This window comes from Anguilla anguilla, chromosome 17, assembly GCF_013347855.1.
Source record: "Anguilla anguilla isolate fAngAng1 chromosome 17, fAngAng1.pri, whole genome shotgun sequence".
NCBI lineage: Eukaryota > Metazoa > Chordata > Actinopteri > Anguilliformes > Anguillidae > Anguilla > Anguilla anguilla.
The window spans coordinates 30648736-30666251 of NC_049217.1; the positions used below are offsets into that span (position 1 = coordinate 30648736).

A 17516-nucleotide genomic window follows, 5' to 3' on the forward strand; every position below is an offset into this window, starting at 1 on the left:
TTAAAGCAAATTTTGTCTTTTGTATACTTGACACAGCTGGGATGAAATAATCTATTTGAACTATTTTAAGTTCTGTCTTATCATGGTTTCAGGTATTTTATGAAACTACAGTAGTTGTAGAAGCTAAATATCGTAATCTTAAAATTCACCTATCCAGCAAAAATCACCCATTTCTCCTGTGCCTCCCCTCGATGCGTTTGCGATTAGCTGTACTCTTTGGTCTAAATCGATAGTGAAATCGTGTATGATCATAAATTCAATTTCTCTGTTCCTTGCTCATTTGCTATTCGTACCAGTTCAACATGTCCACACGGAGGCGCTGTTACACCATTAATAAGACCGTTATTCTACCAGAGCTCAGTACAGTTGGCAAACTGGGATAAAACGATTCCTGCCTTTTAAGGGGACATTTTAAAATCTCTCGAGCATTTTAGTAGACTCCTTGGCTTTTCTCGCGTGTTTCCGCACCAAAAATCATATAGCTAACACAAATTAAGAAGTTTGGTCAGTTTAAATATGCCTTTTAAAGGAAATCAATGGCAAACAAAACATTTTGAATGAACCAGCGCCATCATCATGCATAATGCCATGGACGAACAAGATTACGTCCAAATTGCCTTTAATACCGATTGCAATCAGCTCCGTCAACTCGCTGTCTTTTGTTCGGCGCAACTGCACACGAGTTGCTGTTTGCAGCCTCTGTAGGATATTACCCAAACGAACCTACTGTTTCAATCGATCCATGAAGTCTTGAATAGAGCCGCTCTGGTCTCTGGTGAACTTATCCGGCTTTACTATTAGTTGGTGACTGCACAGTGCACGCAGTCATGTGCCTGTGCCGCAGCTTGTAAATTGCTTTATCTTTAGTTAGGTAGGCTGTTTAACTCTTTGAAGCTGGTAACGGGACTGTCAAACGGAATGGGAGAAACTACCACATGGTATCGCTGATTTGAACCAACCATTGTGCTTTGTTGTGGAGCGCCAAACTTCTGATTTGGTCGAACAAGTCGCTGATTGACATTAACTCAGTAGCCACACCTCTTATTGGAGTTCAGGAAACTTCACCTACTTCTCGTCTATAACCCGTGCACCTAATTGAACCTAATGAATTAGCCCCGAACGAATATTGCTTGTTAACAATGAAATTCGTTGAACTCGAAAGGAATTCTGCACACACAGCCTTTAATGTGGAAATCTAGAGCTGATTATATGTTCTCTTTCCAAAGGTAAGGTAGGGTAATACGCATTTTGTTAATCAGACATTTGCGACTATGGTGTGGCACATTCAATCGTTAATGTAAAACGTGAATTTAAAAAGCCAGATTAAAAAAATAAAGTGATGCGCACATGTTCTGCATGTGTAAAATGCAATTCCTAAAAAAGCTATTCGTATCAAATCATTCATATCGAAATCATGTTCTTTCAAAAAATATAGTCTATCGCTGTTTCCCTGAACAAGCTCATACTATTTCGCTGTACGTATAGATGCTTCTGGCTTTGATAAGATTTAAAAGCAAGAGCTTCATTTAGCCTAGACGTCGACCAACTCAAAACATTATCTTTTCCTTGTGCTGTTTGACTGCAAACCATGCAGTACGTCGATATTACCGGTTTTTGTTGCAGCCAATGTAAGCCACGTACCCTGCCGTGGGGTGAAATATAATATTTGTGCAGACCTAAACTTTCTAGAAAATTTACCGTCAATTTCTGGTCATCACCGACAGGGCATATTCGCGAAAGCACTGCCTGCCTGTCTGTCAGATTAAGCGTGGTCACATGCCATAACGCACACCAATCACTTGCCAGCGGTTAACCCTTTAAACTGTAAGCGCACAATTATGTAATTAGAGTGTTCTTAACGGAACGTTCTGATGCTGATTTAACAATTACTTCGGGTAACTGAAAGCAGTGGAGTTGTAGCACACTGATTTAGAATTTTGAAAAAGCATTCCCAAAAAAACCCCCCAAAAAAAACCTATTCTTCAGAGGGTTGATAACCAAACTCGTTTGTCTTTACTGGAACCAGTTATGATGTTATTGTGCTGTTAAACCAAACTAATAATTTGGCCTACTCTATGTTGTTTGCAACAACAACAAAAAAGTTGCTGGCAGAAACTGGCACTAATAGCATGTTTCCTGGATGTATGTGGACCCAATCTTGCAATGTCTCATATTTTTGTGGCGCTCAAAGCTGAAATTTTTGAAAATTTGTTTCGGTGTGGCATATGTCGTTCAGCTGTGAACTGGTCTTTGCGAAGATGTCTGTCTTCTGTAAGTGTGAAGCACGCGTCATTAATGCGTCAAAGTCTGAGCGACCATTTATTTAGATATTTAATATCACATTTGGATATTAATCAGGTGTTTGTGTGTGTGTGTGTGATTTTTTCCCCCAGGAATTCCTTAAGTTCTTTTACACCTGTTTATATTTCAGATACCTACCGTAGCCTGTAGGCTACGTGATAAGTCTATGCCATATGTGACTATATCTATGTATTTCATATATAAAAGCGCTCATTCAAACTAATAACCGGGCCTTGCAGTTGAATTAAAATCAAATTTTCTGTGTTGATTTTTTTACTCTAACTCTTTGATATTCATATCGCCTGATTTATGAAACTCAAAGTAGATGAAGCAATGTTGATTAATTGAAGTGAAGTGCCTGACAGCACACTGTAGGTCCACCCATCATAGGACTGAGGCATCACTCTTATCTGAAACGAGAACCACATTTCTTCAGGTGCACTATGGGAAGGGTCCAGTCCGGTTCGCTTCCCACCTTCCTTTCTGTTTCAGGGCATGGCTGCTCCCGTCTTCCTGCTTGTTTTTGTGTGCTCTGCTGACCTCGTGTGGAGAGTGTCTTCTGCCGGCAAGTGACCTCTACTTCTAATACTGATAGAATACAGTGGCCTCTAAAAGTGAAACCAGCCTTCTAATTGTGGCATGACTTTATTAGGGGTCCAAGCAGCGAAGCTGGTGGAACCCTATTGTATCTGTTAGGATTATTAGGGGTCCAAGCAGCGAAGCTGGTGGAACCCTATTGTATCTGTTAGGATTATTATTATTATTAGGGGTCCAAGCAGCGAAGCTGGTGGAACCCTATTGTATCTGTTAGGATTATTAGGGGTCCAAGCAGCGAAGCTGGTGGAACCCTATTGTATCTGTTAGGATTATTAGGGGTCCAAGCAGCGAAGCTGGTGGAACCCTATTGTATCTGTTAGGATTATTCTTATTATTATTTTTCTCCGCTAAAAGTGTCTGAAGCTCAGCAACCATAAGTCCTGGAGCAACCAAATTTGGCAGGTCGGTTCCTATGGGCCCCCACTACTCAGGCCCTAAAAACCACGTACGTCGGCCAGATGGTGGCGCTATAACAAAGGGTTTTGCGTAACAGGCCATAACTCCCACACCATAAGTTAGATCAACACACAACTTTATAGATATATGCCTCTGAACGTGCTCTATACTTTTGCCATTGGGACTACCCGTGTCCGCCATATTGTTTTCCCGCCATTTTAACTGTATCGTTGAGGCGTGGCAGCTTTCTCCGCTAAAATGTCTGAGGCTCAGCAACCATAAGTCCTAGAGCAACCAAATTTGGCAGGTGGGTTCCTATGGCCCCCCACTACTCAAGCACTAAAAATCACCTATGTCGGCCTGATGGTGGCGCTATAACAAAGGACCATACTTTAAAAGGTCATAACTCCCACATCGTAAGTCTGATCAACACAAAACTTCATCGACTGATGCATCTGACTGTGCTCTACAACTTTTCTATTGGGAGCACCTATGTCCGCCGTATGGTTTGCACACCATTTGGACTTCTTCATTAGGTGGGGTGCGGAAAAGCTGGAGCTCCAAATCTAAACGGTTACGACATCGAGTAAACTTCTTTACGGCAAGGGACAACCATGGCGACGCAAGTAATCCGACACCGTAGGGTCTAGTTTTTAGCAGTGAAAGCACGGTCTGACAGTGCCACCTAGCGTACATGCTAGGATAGGCTACCCAAAGTTTTTCAGTAAAACCTTTCTGAGAGGACGAATAATTACTTTTCTTTGGCATGGATCCATTTGAAGACAGTATCGGGTGAGTTCGTTAAGTCTTTAAATCTGTCATTTTGGTGAGAAAAAGCTAAACCATTTTATTGGTAGTTTTAGAGTTTCTGTGCAAACGCGCGAAAACACGCTGGTATAATAAAACAATGACGTAATACATAGTCCGCTTCGTTCCGTTGCTACCATAACATAACAGACTATCTTGTGTCTACAGCTGCAGTTTCTCGCTGCAATTTCTAACATTGAATATTCACAAAAGACGCAATTTATACTGTACTCTGCCAATGTCTACATAAATAATACGCTACGGTAAAGCTTTGAGAGGATGAATCGTTACTTTTCTTTGACGTGGATCCATTTGAAGACAATAACAGGTGAGTTCGTTTACTCTTTAAATCCGTCATTATGCTGAGAAACAGCTAAACCATTTTATTTATGGGTTCTGAGTTTCTGTGCAAACGCGCGAAAACACGCTGGTATAATGAAATAATAACGGTAGCCTAATACATATATAGTCCGCTTCGTTCCGTTGCTACCATCACATAACGACCTAGAGCTGCAGTTTCTCGCTGCAATTACTAATATTGAATATAAACAAAAGACGCAATTTATGCTGTAGTCTGCCAATGTCTAGATAAATAATACGGTCCGTTTGAAGACAATATCGGGTGAGTTCGTTTAGTCTTTAAATCCGTCATTATGCTGAGAGAAATCGTATTCTCAATTTAATCTCTAAATTGACTGTAAGTTTAGGGTTGTAACTATGTAGTTGTTTCGTAGGTGACTTAACTCGTCTTAACTATTGCTTGTATTTGTGCATGGACTGCGTTGTTGCTGTTCTTGTCTGTGTTAGTGTTAATCAGACACATTTTGTTGTACATCATTACAAATGTTGTACATTTTGTTGATAAGAGCGTCTGCCAAATGCCTGTAATGTAATGCAATATTCCGTAGCAACAAGATGAACCCGACATTAGCCCTAAAATATGCCAATACAGCAGTGAAAACGCTGCTAACTGAATGACGCAATAAGCGAGACTAACTTTTTTTTTTTAATTACCACGTCATTCTACAGTCAATATCTGGGACTACACATTGAATATATATACAATCTTACCATTGGTTTTACGCGTAGAGATGTCCCTTTTGCGAATGAGTGGCCATATATTGTCTTGGATAATCCGTTTGTGAAATGTCGGATTTTTTCAAAAATAGCTGTGCGTAATACCACACCTGTTGCGTACGGCGTTGTCGTTCTTCTTAGTCCAATTTGGCTTGATTGACAGTTCATTTATTCAGTAGGTGAGATTATAAGCTTTCTAACGATGTATAACATGTCTGATTTTGCTTTTGGAATAGCGTTTTATAGGTCAGCGTTACTGAAACTCTTCTCATCTGCCAATGTCTAAATAAATAAATTAAACGGTAGGCTTCTTTGCGAGCAGCACGCAATTCGCGAGTTGATATTCAGTCTTTCTTCCGTTTTCTCTCAATGTCGTATTTATTATTTGAAATGTGCATTCATGTGTTATTATTCTATCTGTCTCTGTGGCGCTCTGAAATGTGCATTCTCTGCTAAGCTGAGCAATGGATTGGAATATGTGTCTGAGGTAGTGTTGCACGGAATATAAAAACTTCAGCACTGTCTCGGTACTTAAAAAAAAAAAAAAAAAAACGGTTTTGTATTTGAATTTTCCGAAAGTTCGGTAGTTCTGCGTCAAATGTAAAAGCCAGGGAAATGTGTCTCCCGCATTACTGATTTAGAGGATGAAAAGTGTAGTTTGTCAGAATCTTCGCTAGATGGCAGTAGCAACTAAGGTTGCCAAGTGAGGTGACCTGCGCTTGTGCATTCACTTCCCTCATACAGCGCAAGCTTTGACTCAGTTCACTTCAGTAGCAATAGGTGTTCCAATTTGGAAATATTTTATTATAGAGAGATGCTTTATTGTTATTAAAATATGCTGTTTTTAAATCTATTTAAAGGTGAAAGACCTGTTTTAAAGATTATTTACTTTACAACTGTTTAATTTTTGAAATATATTTAACATATTTTTCTATTGTTCAGTGTTGCAACACTATAGGCCTATGCATATTAATATGTTGAAGAGTCAACTTACAGGTTGTTAATCAACCAGGTTGTTAATAAACCATGAATTAGAAAATGAGGTCAACCCTTGTGGACATTACGTTTCTGATCTATTAAGGTAATTACAGTATCGTTAGGTACCGAGTATCGAATTAGCACCGTTTAAGTTTCAAGTATCATTTCAGTATTGAGTATCGTAATACTAAACCTGGTATCAGTATCAAAGTCAAAATTTCGATATCGTGACAACACTAGTGTGACGCCTTTTTTAGTTGCGGCGCAGAAACACTGCAGCTGTGCATGCACGCCGGACCATCTAAGTGTTATGACATGCCATCTAAGTGTTACGACATATTAAAGGCCTTGACGGGAAGCGGCCAGGACACATCCATGGCGACGTTACTAAGTCATCCGACAGCGTCTCTTAGCTCAAAATTGGCCATAAGTCATCAATATATCATACGATCATCATGATATTCAGTAGATATGTTGGGTGAAGGCATATGATCGTGAGGACAAAGCCATTTTAAAATCGCTCCATAGGGGGCGCGATGCTGCCACTGCTTGGACCCCTTCCAACGCCGCTTGCGGCTTTAATTATTCTTATTTTTCTCCGCTAAAAGTGTCTGAGGCTCAGCAACCATAAGTCCTGGAGCAACCAAATTTGGCAGGTGGGTTTCTATGTGCCCCCACTACTCAGGCACTAAAAATCACGTACGTCGGCCAGATGGTGGCGCTATAACAAAGGGTTTTGCGTAAAAGGCCATAACTCCCACACCATAAGTCCGATCAACACAAAACTTCATCAACATATGCATGTGAACGTGCTCTATACCTTTGCCATTGGGACCACCTGTGTCCGCCATATTGTTTGCCCGCCATTTTGACTTTTTAGTTGGGGCGTGGCAGTTTTCTCCGCTAAAATGTCTGAGGCTCAGCAACCATAAGTTGTAGACCAACCAAATTTGGTAGGTGCGTTCCTGTGGCCCCCCACTACTCAGGCACTAAAAATCACCTATGTCGGCCAGATGGTGGCGCTATAACAAAGGATCATAGTTTAAAAGGTCATAACTCCCACACCGTAAGTCAGATCAACACAAAACTTAATCGACTGATGCATCTGAATGTGCTCTACAACTTTCCTATTGGGAGCACCTATGTCCGCCATATGGTTTGCACACCATTTGGACTTTTTCATTAGGTGGGGTGCGGAAAAGCTGGAGCTCCAAATCCAAACGATTACGACATCGAGTAAACTTCTTTACGGCAAGCGACAACCATGGCGACGCTAGTTTTTATCAGTGAAAGCACGGTCTGACACTGCCACCTAGCGTGCATGCTAGGATAGGCGACCAAAAGTTTTTCAGTAAAAGCTTTCTGAGAGGATGAATAATTACTTTTCTTTGGCATGGATCCATTTGAAGACAGTATCGGGTGAGTTCGTTTAGTCTTTGAATCTGTCATTATGCTGAGAAATAGTTAAACCATTTTATTGATAGGTTCTGAGTTTCTGTGCACACGCGCGAAAACACGCTGGTATAATAAAACAATGACGGTAATACATATATAGTCCGCTTCGTTCCGTTGCTACCATAACATAACAGACTATCTTATGTCTACAGCTGCAGTTCTCGCTGAAATTTCAAACATTGAATATTCACAAAAGACGCAATTTATGCTGTACTTTGCCAATGTCTAAATAAATAATACGCTACGGTAAAGCTTTGAGAGGATGAATCATTACTTTTCTTTGGCATGGATCCATTTGAAGACAATATCGGATGAGTTCGTTCAGTCTTTAAATCTGTCATTATGGTGAGAAATAGCTAAACCATTGTATTGATAGGTTCTGAGTTTCTGTGCACACGCGCGAAAACACGCTGGTATAATGAAACAATGACGGTAGCCTAATACATATATGGCCCGCTTCGTTCCGTTGCTACCATAACATAACGACCTACAGCTGCAGTTTCTCGCTGCAATTACTAATATTGAATATAAACAAAAGACGCATTTTACGCTGTAGTCTGCCAATGTCTAAAATAATACGGTCCATTTGAAGACAACATCGGGTGAGTTCGTTTAGTCTTTAAATCCGTCATTGTGCTGAGAAATTTTATTCTCAATTTAATTTCTAAATTGACTGAAAGCTTAGGGTTGTAACTAGGTAGTTGTTCCGTAGGTGACTTAGTCTTAACTCGTCTTAACTATTGCTTGAATGTTCTCATAGACTGCGTTGTTGCTGTTCTTGTTTGTGTTAGCGTTAATCAGTTTAACCAACTGGGTCCAAGTTGAACTATGCGGATGTTTCCTGCACTTGGAACGGTATTTCTCTCTAGGGTTTTCGGCACACTAATTCCTGGTTATGGTTATACATTTTGTTGTACGTCGCTCTGGATAAGAGCGTCTGCCAAATGCCTGTAATGTAATGTAATGTAATGTAATGCAATATTCCGTAGCAACAAGATAAACCCGACATTAGCCCTAAAATATGCCAATACAGCAGTGAAAAGGCTGCTCACTGAATAACGAAATAAACGAGACAATTAAAAACAAAAATTATACCATGTCATTCTACAGTCAATATCTGGGACTAAACATTTAATAAATATACAATCTTACCATCGGTTTTACGCGTAGAGATGTCCCTTTTGCGAATGAGTGGTTATATATTGTCTTGGATAATCCGTTTGTGAAATGTCGGATATTTTCAAAAATAGCTGTGCGTAATACCACACCTGTTGCTTACGGCGTTGTCGTTCTTCTTAGTCCAATTTGGCTTGATTGACAATTCATTTATTCAGTAGGTGAGAGTATAAGCTTTCTAACGATGTATAACATGTCTGATTTGGCTTTTGGAATAGCGTTTTATAGGTCAGCTTAACCGAAAATTTTCTGATCTGCCAATGTCTACATAAATAAACCGGTAGGCTGCTCTGCGGTCAGCACGCCGGTCGCGAGTTGATATTAAGTCCTTTTTTTTAGTTTTTTCTCAATGTCTTCTTTATTATTTGAAATGTGCATTTAGTGTCATTATTCTATCTGTCTCTGTGGCGCTCTGAAATGTGCATTCTCTGCTAAACTGAGCAATGGATTGGAATATGTGTCTGACGTAGTGTTGCACGGTATGCCAAAACTTCAGCACTTTCTGGGTACTTAAAAAAAAAAAAAAAAACAGAAAAAAAAAACGGTTTCGTATTTGAATTTCCCGATGTTCGGTAGTTCTGTGTCAAATGTAAAAGCCAGGGAAATGTGTCTCCCGCATTACTGATTTAGAGGATGAAAAGTGTAGTTTGTCAGAATCTTCACTACATGGCAGTAGCAACTAAGGTTGCCAAGTGAGGTGACCTGCGCTTGTGCATTCACTTCCCTGATACTGCGCAAGCTTTGACTCAGTTCACTTCAGTAGCAATAGGTGTTCCAATTTGGAAATATTTTATTATAGATAGATGCTTCATTGTTATTAAAATATGCTGTTTTAAAATCTATTTAAAGGTGAAAGACCTGTTTTAAAGATTATTTACTTTACAACTGTTTAATTTTTTAAATATATTTAACATATTTTTCTATTGTTCAGTGTGTAACACTATAGGCCTATGCATATTAATATGTTGAAGAGACTTCAACTTACAGGTTGTTAATGAACCAGGTTGTAAATAAACCATGAATTAGAAAATGAGGTCAACCCTTGTGGACATTATGTTTCTGATCTATTAAGGTAATTTCAGTATCGTTAGGTACCGAGTATTGAATCAGTATCGAGTATCGTGATACTAAACCTGGTATCGGTATCAAAGTCAAAATTTCGGTATCATGACAACACTAGTGTGACGCCTTTTTTAGTTGCGGCGCAGAAACACTGCAGCTGTGCATGCACACCGGACCATCTAAGTGTTATGACATGCCATCTAAGTGTTACGACATAGTAAAGGCCTTGACGGGAAGCGGCCAGGACACATCCATGGCGACGTAACTAAGTCATCCGACAGCGTCTCTTAGCTCAAAATTGGCCATAAGTCATCAATATTTCATATGATCATCATGATATTCACTAGACATGTTGGGTGAAGGCATATGATCATGAGGACAAAGCCATTTTAAAATCGCTCCATAGGGGGCGCGATGCTGCCACTGCTTGGACCCCTTCCAACGCCGCTTGCGGCTTTAATTCTTATTATTATTAGGGGTCCAAGCAGCGAAGCTGGTGGAACCCTATTGTATCTGTTAGGATTATTAGGGGTCCAAGCAGCGAAGCTGGTGGAACCCTATTGTATCTGTTAGGATTATTCTTATTAGGGGTCCAAGCAGCGAAGCTGGTGGAACCCTATTGTATCTGTTAGGATTATTATTATTATTATTATTCTTATTTTTCTCCGCTAAAAGTGTCTGAGGCTCAGCAACCATAAGTCCTGGAGCAACCAAATTTGGCAGGTGGGTTCCTATGTGCCCCCACTACTCAGGCACTAAAAACCACGTACGTCGGCCAGATGGTGGCGCTATAACAAAGGGTTTTGCGTAACAGGCCATAACTCCCACACCATATCTTAGATCAACACGAAACTTTATAGCTATATGCCTCTGAACGTGCTCTATACTTTTGCCATTGGGACTACCTGTGTCCGCCATATTGTTTTCCCGCCATTTTAACTGTATCGTTGGGGCGTGGCAGCTTTCTCCGCTAAAATGTCTGAGGCTCAGCAACCATAAGTCCTAGAGCAACCAAATTTGGCAGGTGGGTTCCTATGGCCCCCCACTACTCAAGCACTAAAAATCACCCAAGTCGGCCAGATGGTGGCGCTATAACAAAGGGTCATACTATTAAAAGCCATAACTGCCACACCGTAAGTCCGATCAACACAAAACTTAATCGACCGATGCATCTGAATGTGCTCTACAACTTCGCTTTTGGGACCACCTATGTCCGCCATATGGTTTGCCCGCCATTTGGCCGTTTCTATTAGGTGGGGTGCGGAAGAGCTGTGGCTCCAAATCTAAACGGTTACGACATCGAGTAAACTTCTTTACGGCAAGCGACAACCATAGCGACTGCTAGTTTTTAGCAGTGAAAGCACGGTCTGACACTGCCACCTAGCGTGCATGCTAGGATAGGCTACCCAAAGTTTTTCAGTAAAACCTTTCTGAGAGGACGAAAAATTACTTTTCTTTGGCATGGATCCATTTGAAGACAGTATCGGGTGAGTTCGTTAAGTCTTTAAATCTGTCATTTTGGTGAGAAAAAGCTAAACCATTTTATTGGTAGTTTTTGAGTTTCTGTGCAAACGCGCGAAAACACGCTGGTATTATAAAACAATGACGGTAATACATACATAGTCCGCTTCGTTCCGTTGCTACTATAACATAACAGACTATCTTGTGTCTACAGCTGCAGTTTCTCGCTGCAATTTCTAACATTGAATATTCACAAAAGACGCAATTTATACTGTACTCTGCCAATGTCTACATAAATAATACGCTACGGTAAAGCTTTGAGAGGATGAATCATTACTTTTCTTTGACATGGATCCATTTGAAGACAATAACAGGTGAGTTCGTTTACTCTTTAAATCCGTCATTATGCTGAGAAACAGCTAAACCATTTTATTTATGGGTTCTGAGTTTCTGTGCAAACGCGCGAAAACACGCTGGTATAATGAAATAATAACGGTAGCCTAATACATATATAGTCCGCTTCGTTCCGTTGCTACCATAACATAACGACGTAGAGCTGCAGTTTCTCGCTGCAATTACTAATATTGCATATAAACAAAAGACGCAATTTATGCTGTAGTCTGCCAATGTCTAGATAAATAATACGGTCCGTTTGAAGACAATATCGGGTGAGTTCGTTTAGTCTTTAAATCCGTCATTATGCTGCGAGAAATCGTATTCTCAATTTTATCTCTAAATTGACTGTAAACTTAGGGTTGTAACTATGTAGTTGTTTCGTAGGTGACTTAACTCGTCTTAACTATTGCTTGTATTTGTGCATGGACTGCGTTGTTGCTGTTCTTGTCTGTGTTAGTGTTAATCAGTGTAACCTACAGGGTTTAAATTGAACAATGCGGTTGTTCCCTGCACTTAGAACGGTAGGCTACTGCCCTCTAGGGTTCTCGACACACTTGTTCCTGGTTATGGTTATACATTTCGTTGTACATCGCTCTGGATAAGAGCGTCTGCCAAATGCCTGTAATGTAATGCAATATTCCGTAGCAACAAGATAAACCCGACATTAGCCCTAAAATATGCCAATACAGCAGTGAAAACGCTGCTCACTGAATAACGAAATAAACGAGACAATTTTGTTTTTTTCCTTATACTATGTCATTCTAAAGTCAATATATGGGACTAAACATTTAATAAATATACAATCTTACCATCGGTTTTACGCGTAGACATGTCCTTTTTGCGAATGAGTGGTCATATATTGTCTTGAACAATCCGTTGGCGAAATATACGCGCATTTTTGATCACTGGGTAGGCTACCTTCAAAAATAGCTGTGCGTAATACCACACCTGTTGCTTTGGCTTGATTGACAATTCATTTATTCAGTAGGTGAGATTATAAGCTTTCTAACGATGTATAACATGTCTGATTTAGCTTTTGAAATAACGTTTTATAGGTCAGCGTAACCGAAAATTTTCTCATCTGCCAATGTCTACATAAATAAAACGGTAGGCTTCTTTGCCCGCAGCACGCAATTCGCGAGTTGATATTATGTCTTTCTTCCGTTTTTTCTCAATGTCGTATTTATTATTTGAAATGTGCATTCATGTGTTATTATTCTATCTGTCTCTGTGGCGCTCTGAAATGTGCATTCTCTGCTAAGCTGAGCAATGGATTGGAATATGTGTCTGACGTAGTGTTGCACGGTATACCAAAACTTCAGCACTTTCTCGGTACTTAAAATTTTTTTTTTTAAATTAAAAACAAACGGTTCGGTATTAGAATATTCCGACGTTCGGTAGTTTTGAGTTAAATGTAAAAGCCACGGAAAATTGTCTCCCGCATTACTGATTGAGAGGATGAAAAGTGTAATTTGTCAGAATCTTCGCTAGAAGGCAGTAGCAACTAAGGTTGCCAAGTGAGGTGACTTGTGCTTGTGCACTCAGCTCTTTGATTCAGCGCAAGCTTTGACTCAGTACACTTCAGTAGCAATAGGTGTTCCAATTTGGAAATATTTTATTATAGATAGATGCTGTATTGTTATTAAAATATGCTGTTTTTAAATCTATTTAAAGGTGAAAGACCTGTTTTAAAGATTATTTAGTTTACAACTGTTTAATTTTTGCAATATATTTAACATGTTTTTCTATTGTTCAGTGTTGTAACACTATAGACCTATGCATATTAATATGTTGAAGAGGCTTCAACTTAAAGGTTGTTAATAAACCATGAATTAGAAAATGAGGTCAACCCTTGTGGACATTACGTTTCTGATCTATTAAGGTAATTACAGTATCGTTAGGCACCGAGTATCGAATTAGCACCGTTTAAGTTTCAAGTATCATTTCAGTATTGAGTATCGTAATACTAAACCTGGTATCAGTATCAAAGTCAAAATTTCGGTATCGTGACAACACTAGTGTGACGCCTTTTTTAGTTGCGGCGCAGAAACACTGCAGCTGTGCATGCACACCGGACCATCTAAGTGTTATGACATGCCATCTAAGTGTTACGACATATTAAAGGCCTTGACGGGAAGCGGCCAGGACACATCCATGGCGACGTAACTAAGTCATCCGACAGCGTCTCTTAGCTCAAAATTGACCATAAGTCATCAATATATCATACGGTCATCGTGATATTCAGTAGATATGTTGGGTGAAGGCGTATGATCGTGAGGACAAAGCCATTTTAAAATCGCTCCATAGGGCGCGCGATGCTGCCACTGCTTGGACCCCTTCCAACGCCGCTTGCGGCTTTAATTATTCTTATTTTTCTCCGCTAAAAGTGTCTGAGGCTCAGCATCCATAAGTCCTGGAGCAACCAAATTTGGCAGGTGGGTTCCTATGGCCCCCCACTACTCAGGCACTAAAAACCACGTACGTCGGCCAGATGGTGGCGCTATAACAAAGGGTTTTGCGTAAAAGGCCATAACTCCCACACCATAAGTCAGATCAACACAAAACTTCATCGACATATGCATCTGAACGTGCTCTACAACTTTGCCATTGGCCCCACTTTTGTCCGCCATATTGTTTGCCTGTCATTTAGACTTTTTAGTTGAGGCGTGGCAGTTTTCTCCGCAAAAATGTCTGAGGCTCAGCAACCATAAGTTGTAGACCAACCAAATTTGGTAGGTGGGTTCCTATGGCACCCCACTAACCAGGCACTAAAAATCACCTATGTCGGCCAGATGGTGGCGCTATAACAAAGGATCATAATTTAAAAGGCCATAACTCCCACACCGTAGGTCAGATCAACACAAAACTTCATCGACTGATGCATCTGAATGTGCTCTACAACTTTCCTATTGGGAGCACCTATGTCCGCCATATGGTTTGCACAGCATTTGGACTTTTTCATTAGGTGGGGTGCGGAAAAGCTGGAGCTCCAAATCCAAACGATTACGACATCGAGTAAACTTCTTTACGGCAAGCGACAACCATGGCGACGCAAGTAATCCGACAGCGTAGGGTCTAGTTTTTATCAGTGAAAGGGCGGTCTTACACTGCCACCTAGCGTGCATGCTAGGATAGGCTACCAAAAGTAAAAGCTTTCTGAGATGATGAATAATTACTTTTCTTTGGCATGGATCCATTTGACGACAGTATCGGGCGAGTTCGTTTAGTCTTTGAATCTGTCATTATGCTGAGAAAAAGCTAAACCATTTTATTGGTAGTTTTTCAGTTTCTGTGCAAACGCGCGAAAACACGCTGGTATAATAAAACAATGACGGTAATACATATATAGTCCGCTTCGTTCCGTTGCTAACGTAACATAACAGACTGTGTTGTGTCTACAGCTGCAGTTTCTCGCTGCAATTTCAAACATTGAATATTCACAAAAGACGCAATTTATGCTATACTCTGCCAATGTCTAAATGTATAATACGCTACGGTAAAGCTTTGAGAGGATGAATCATTACTTTTCTTTGACGTGGATCCATTTGAAGACAATAACGGGTTCGTTTACTCATTATGCTGAGAGAAATCGTATTCTCAATTTAATCTTAGAATTGACTGTAAGGTTAGGGTTGTAACTAGTTAGCTGTTTCGTAGGTGACTTAGTTAATGCACTCGTGCACTGTAATACGCTACGGTAAAGCTTTGAGAGGATGAATCATTACTTTTCTTTGACGTGGATCCATTTGAAGACAATAACGGGTTCGTTTACTCATTATGCTGAGAGAAATCGTATTCTCAATTTAATCTTAGAATTGACTGTAAGGTTAGGGTTGTAACTAGTTAGCTGTTTCGTAGGTGACTTAGTTAATGCACTCGTGCACTGTAATGTAATGCAATATTCCGTAGCAACAAGATGAACCCGACATTAGCCCTAAAATATGCCAATACAGTAGTGACAACGCTGCTCACTGAATAACGAAATAAACTAGACAATTCTTTTTTTAATTATACCATGTCATTCTACAGTCAATATCTGGGACTAAACATTGAATAAATATACAATCTTACCATTGGGTTTAAGCGTAGAGATGTCCCTTTTGCGAATGAGTGGCCATATATTGTCTTGGATAATCCGTTTGTGAAATGTCGGATTTTTTCAAAAATAGCTGTGCGTAATACCACACCTGTTGCGTACGGCGTTGTCGCCCTTTTTAGTTAAATTTGGCTTCATTGACAATTCATTTATTCAGTAGGTGAGAGTATAAGCTTTCTAACGATGTATAACATGTCTGATTTTTCTTTTGGAATAGCGTTTTATAGGTCAGCGTAACCGGAATATTTCTTATTTGCCAATGTCTAAATAAATAAACCGGTAGGCTGCTCTGCGGTCAGCACGCGGGTCGCGAGTTGATATTACATAATTTTTGTCGATTTTTCTCAATGTCGTCTTTATTATTTGAAATGTGCATTTAGTGTCATTATTCTATCTGTCTCTGTGGCGCTCTGAAATGTGCATTCTGGATGACGCACGAACAGCGTTTCATATCTGTCATCCTCAGTCAGACAGGAGAGCACAGTGGCCAGCATCACTACATTACATTAGATTCAGCTTTATTGTCATTGCAAAGAGTACAAGTTCTGGGAGAATGAAATGCAGTTAGCATGTCACCTGAAGTGCAAAAGAAGCAGCAAAGTCCAATGCAAGTCCAAAGTCCAACCCTATTGTATCTGTTAGGATTATTAGGGGTCCAAGCAGCGAAGCTGGTGGAACCCTATTGTATCTGTTAGGATTATTAGGGGTCCAAGCAGCGAAGCTGGTGGAACCCTATTGTATCTGTTAGGATTATTAGGGGTCCAAGCAGCGAAGCTGGTGGAACCCTATTGTATCTGTTAGGATTATTCTTATTATTAGGGGTCCAAGCAGCGAAGCTGGTGGAACCCTATTGTATCTGTTAGGATTATTAGGGGTCCAAGCAGCGAAGCTGGTGGAACCCTATTGTATCTGTTAGGATTATTAGGGGTCCAAGCAGCGAAGCTGGTGGAACCCTATTGTATCTGTTAGGATTATTATTAGGGGTCCAAGCAGCGAAGCTGGTGGAACCCTATTGTATCTGTTAGGATTATTAGGGGTCCAAGCAGCGAAGCTGGTGGAACCCTATTGTATCTGTTAGGATTATTATTCTTATTTTTCTCCGCTAAAAGTGTCTGAGGCTCAGCAACCATAAGTCCTGGAGCGACCAAATTTGGCAGGTGGGTTTCTATGTGCCCCCACTACTCAGGCACTAAAAATGACGTACGTCGGCCAGATGGTGGCGCTATAACAAAGGGTTTTGCGTAAAAGGCCATAACTCCCACACCATAAGTCCGGTCAACACAAAACTTCATCAACATATGCATGTGAACGTGCTCTATACCTTTGCCATTGGCACCACCTGTGTCCGCCATATTGTTTGCCCGCCATTTTGACTTTTTAGTTGGGGCGTGGCAGTTTTCTCCGCAAAAATGTCTGAGGATCAGCAACCATAAGTTGTAGACCAACCAAATTTGGTAGGTGCGTTCCTGTGGCCCCCTACTACTCAGGCACTAAAAATCACCTATGTCGGCCAGATGGTGGCGCTATAACAAAGGATCATAGTTTAAAAGGTCATAACTCCCACACCGTAAGTCAGATCAACACAAAACTTCATCGACTGATGCATCTGAATGTTCTCTACAACTTTCCTATTGGGAGCACCTATGTCCGCCATATGGTTTGCACACCATTTGGACTTTTTCATTAGGTGGGGTGCGGAAAAGCTGGAGCTCCA

At 40.4% G+C, this 17516-nt stretch overlaps 1 protein-coding gene across 4 annotated transcripts in view; it reads left to right on the plus strand.

Annotated features, from left to right (window-relative positions):
- The first annotated feature begins 1111 nt into the window (after positions 1–1111).
- LOC118216620 overlaps positions 1112–17516 on the plus strand; it is a 21597-nt gene continuing 5192 nt past the window's right edge. For all 4 annotated transcript variants that reach the window (XM_035397968.1, XM_035397969.1, XM_035397971.1 and 1 more), the window contains exons 1-2: positions 1112–1226; positions 2794–2866. In XM_035397968.1, coding sequence (XP_035253859.1) covers positions 2797–2866 — 70 coding nt within the window. In that variant the 5' untranslated portion in view covers positions 1112–1226; positions 2794–2796. The remainder of the gene's footprint in view (positions 1227–2793; positions 2867–17516) is intronic.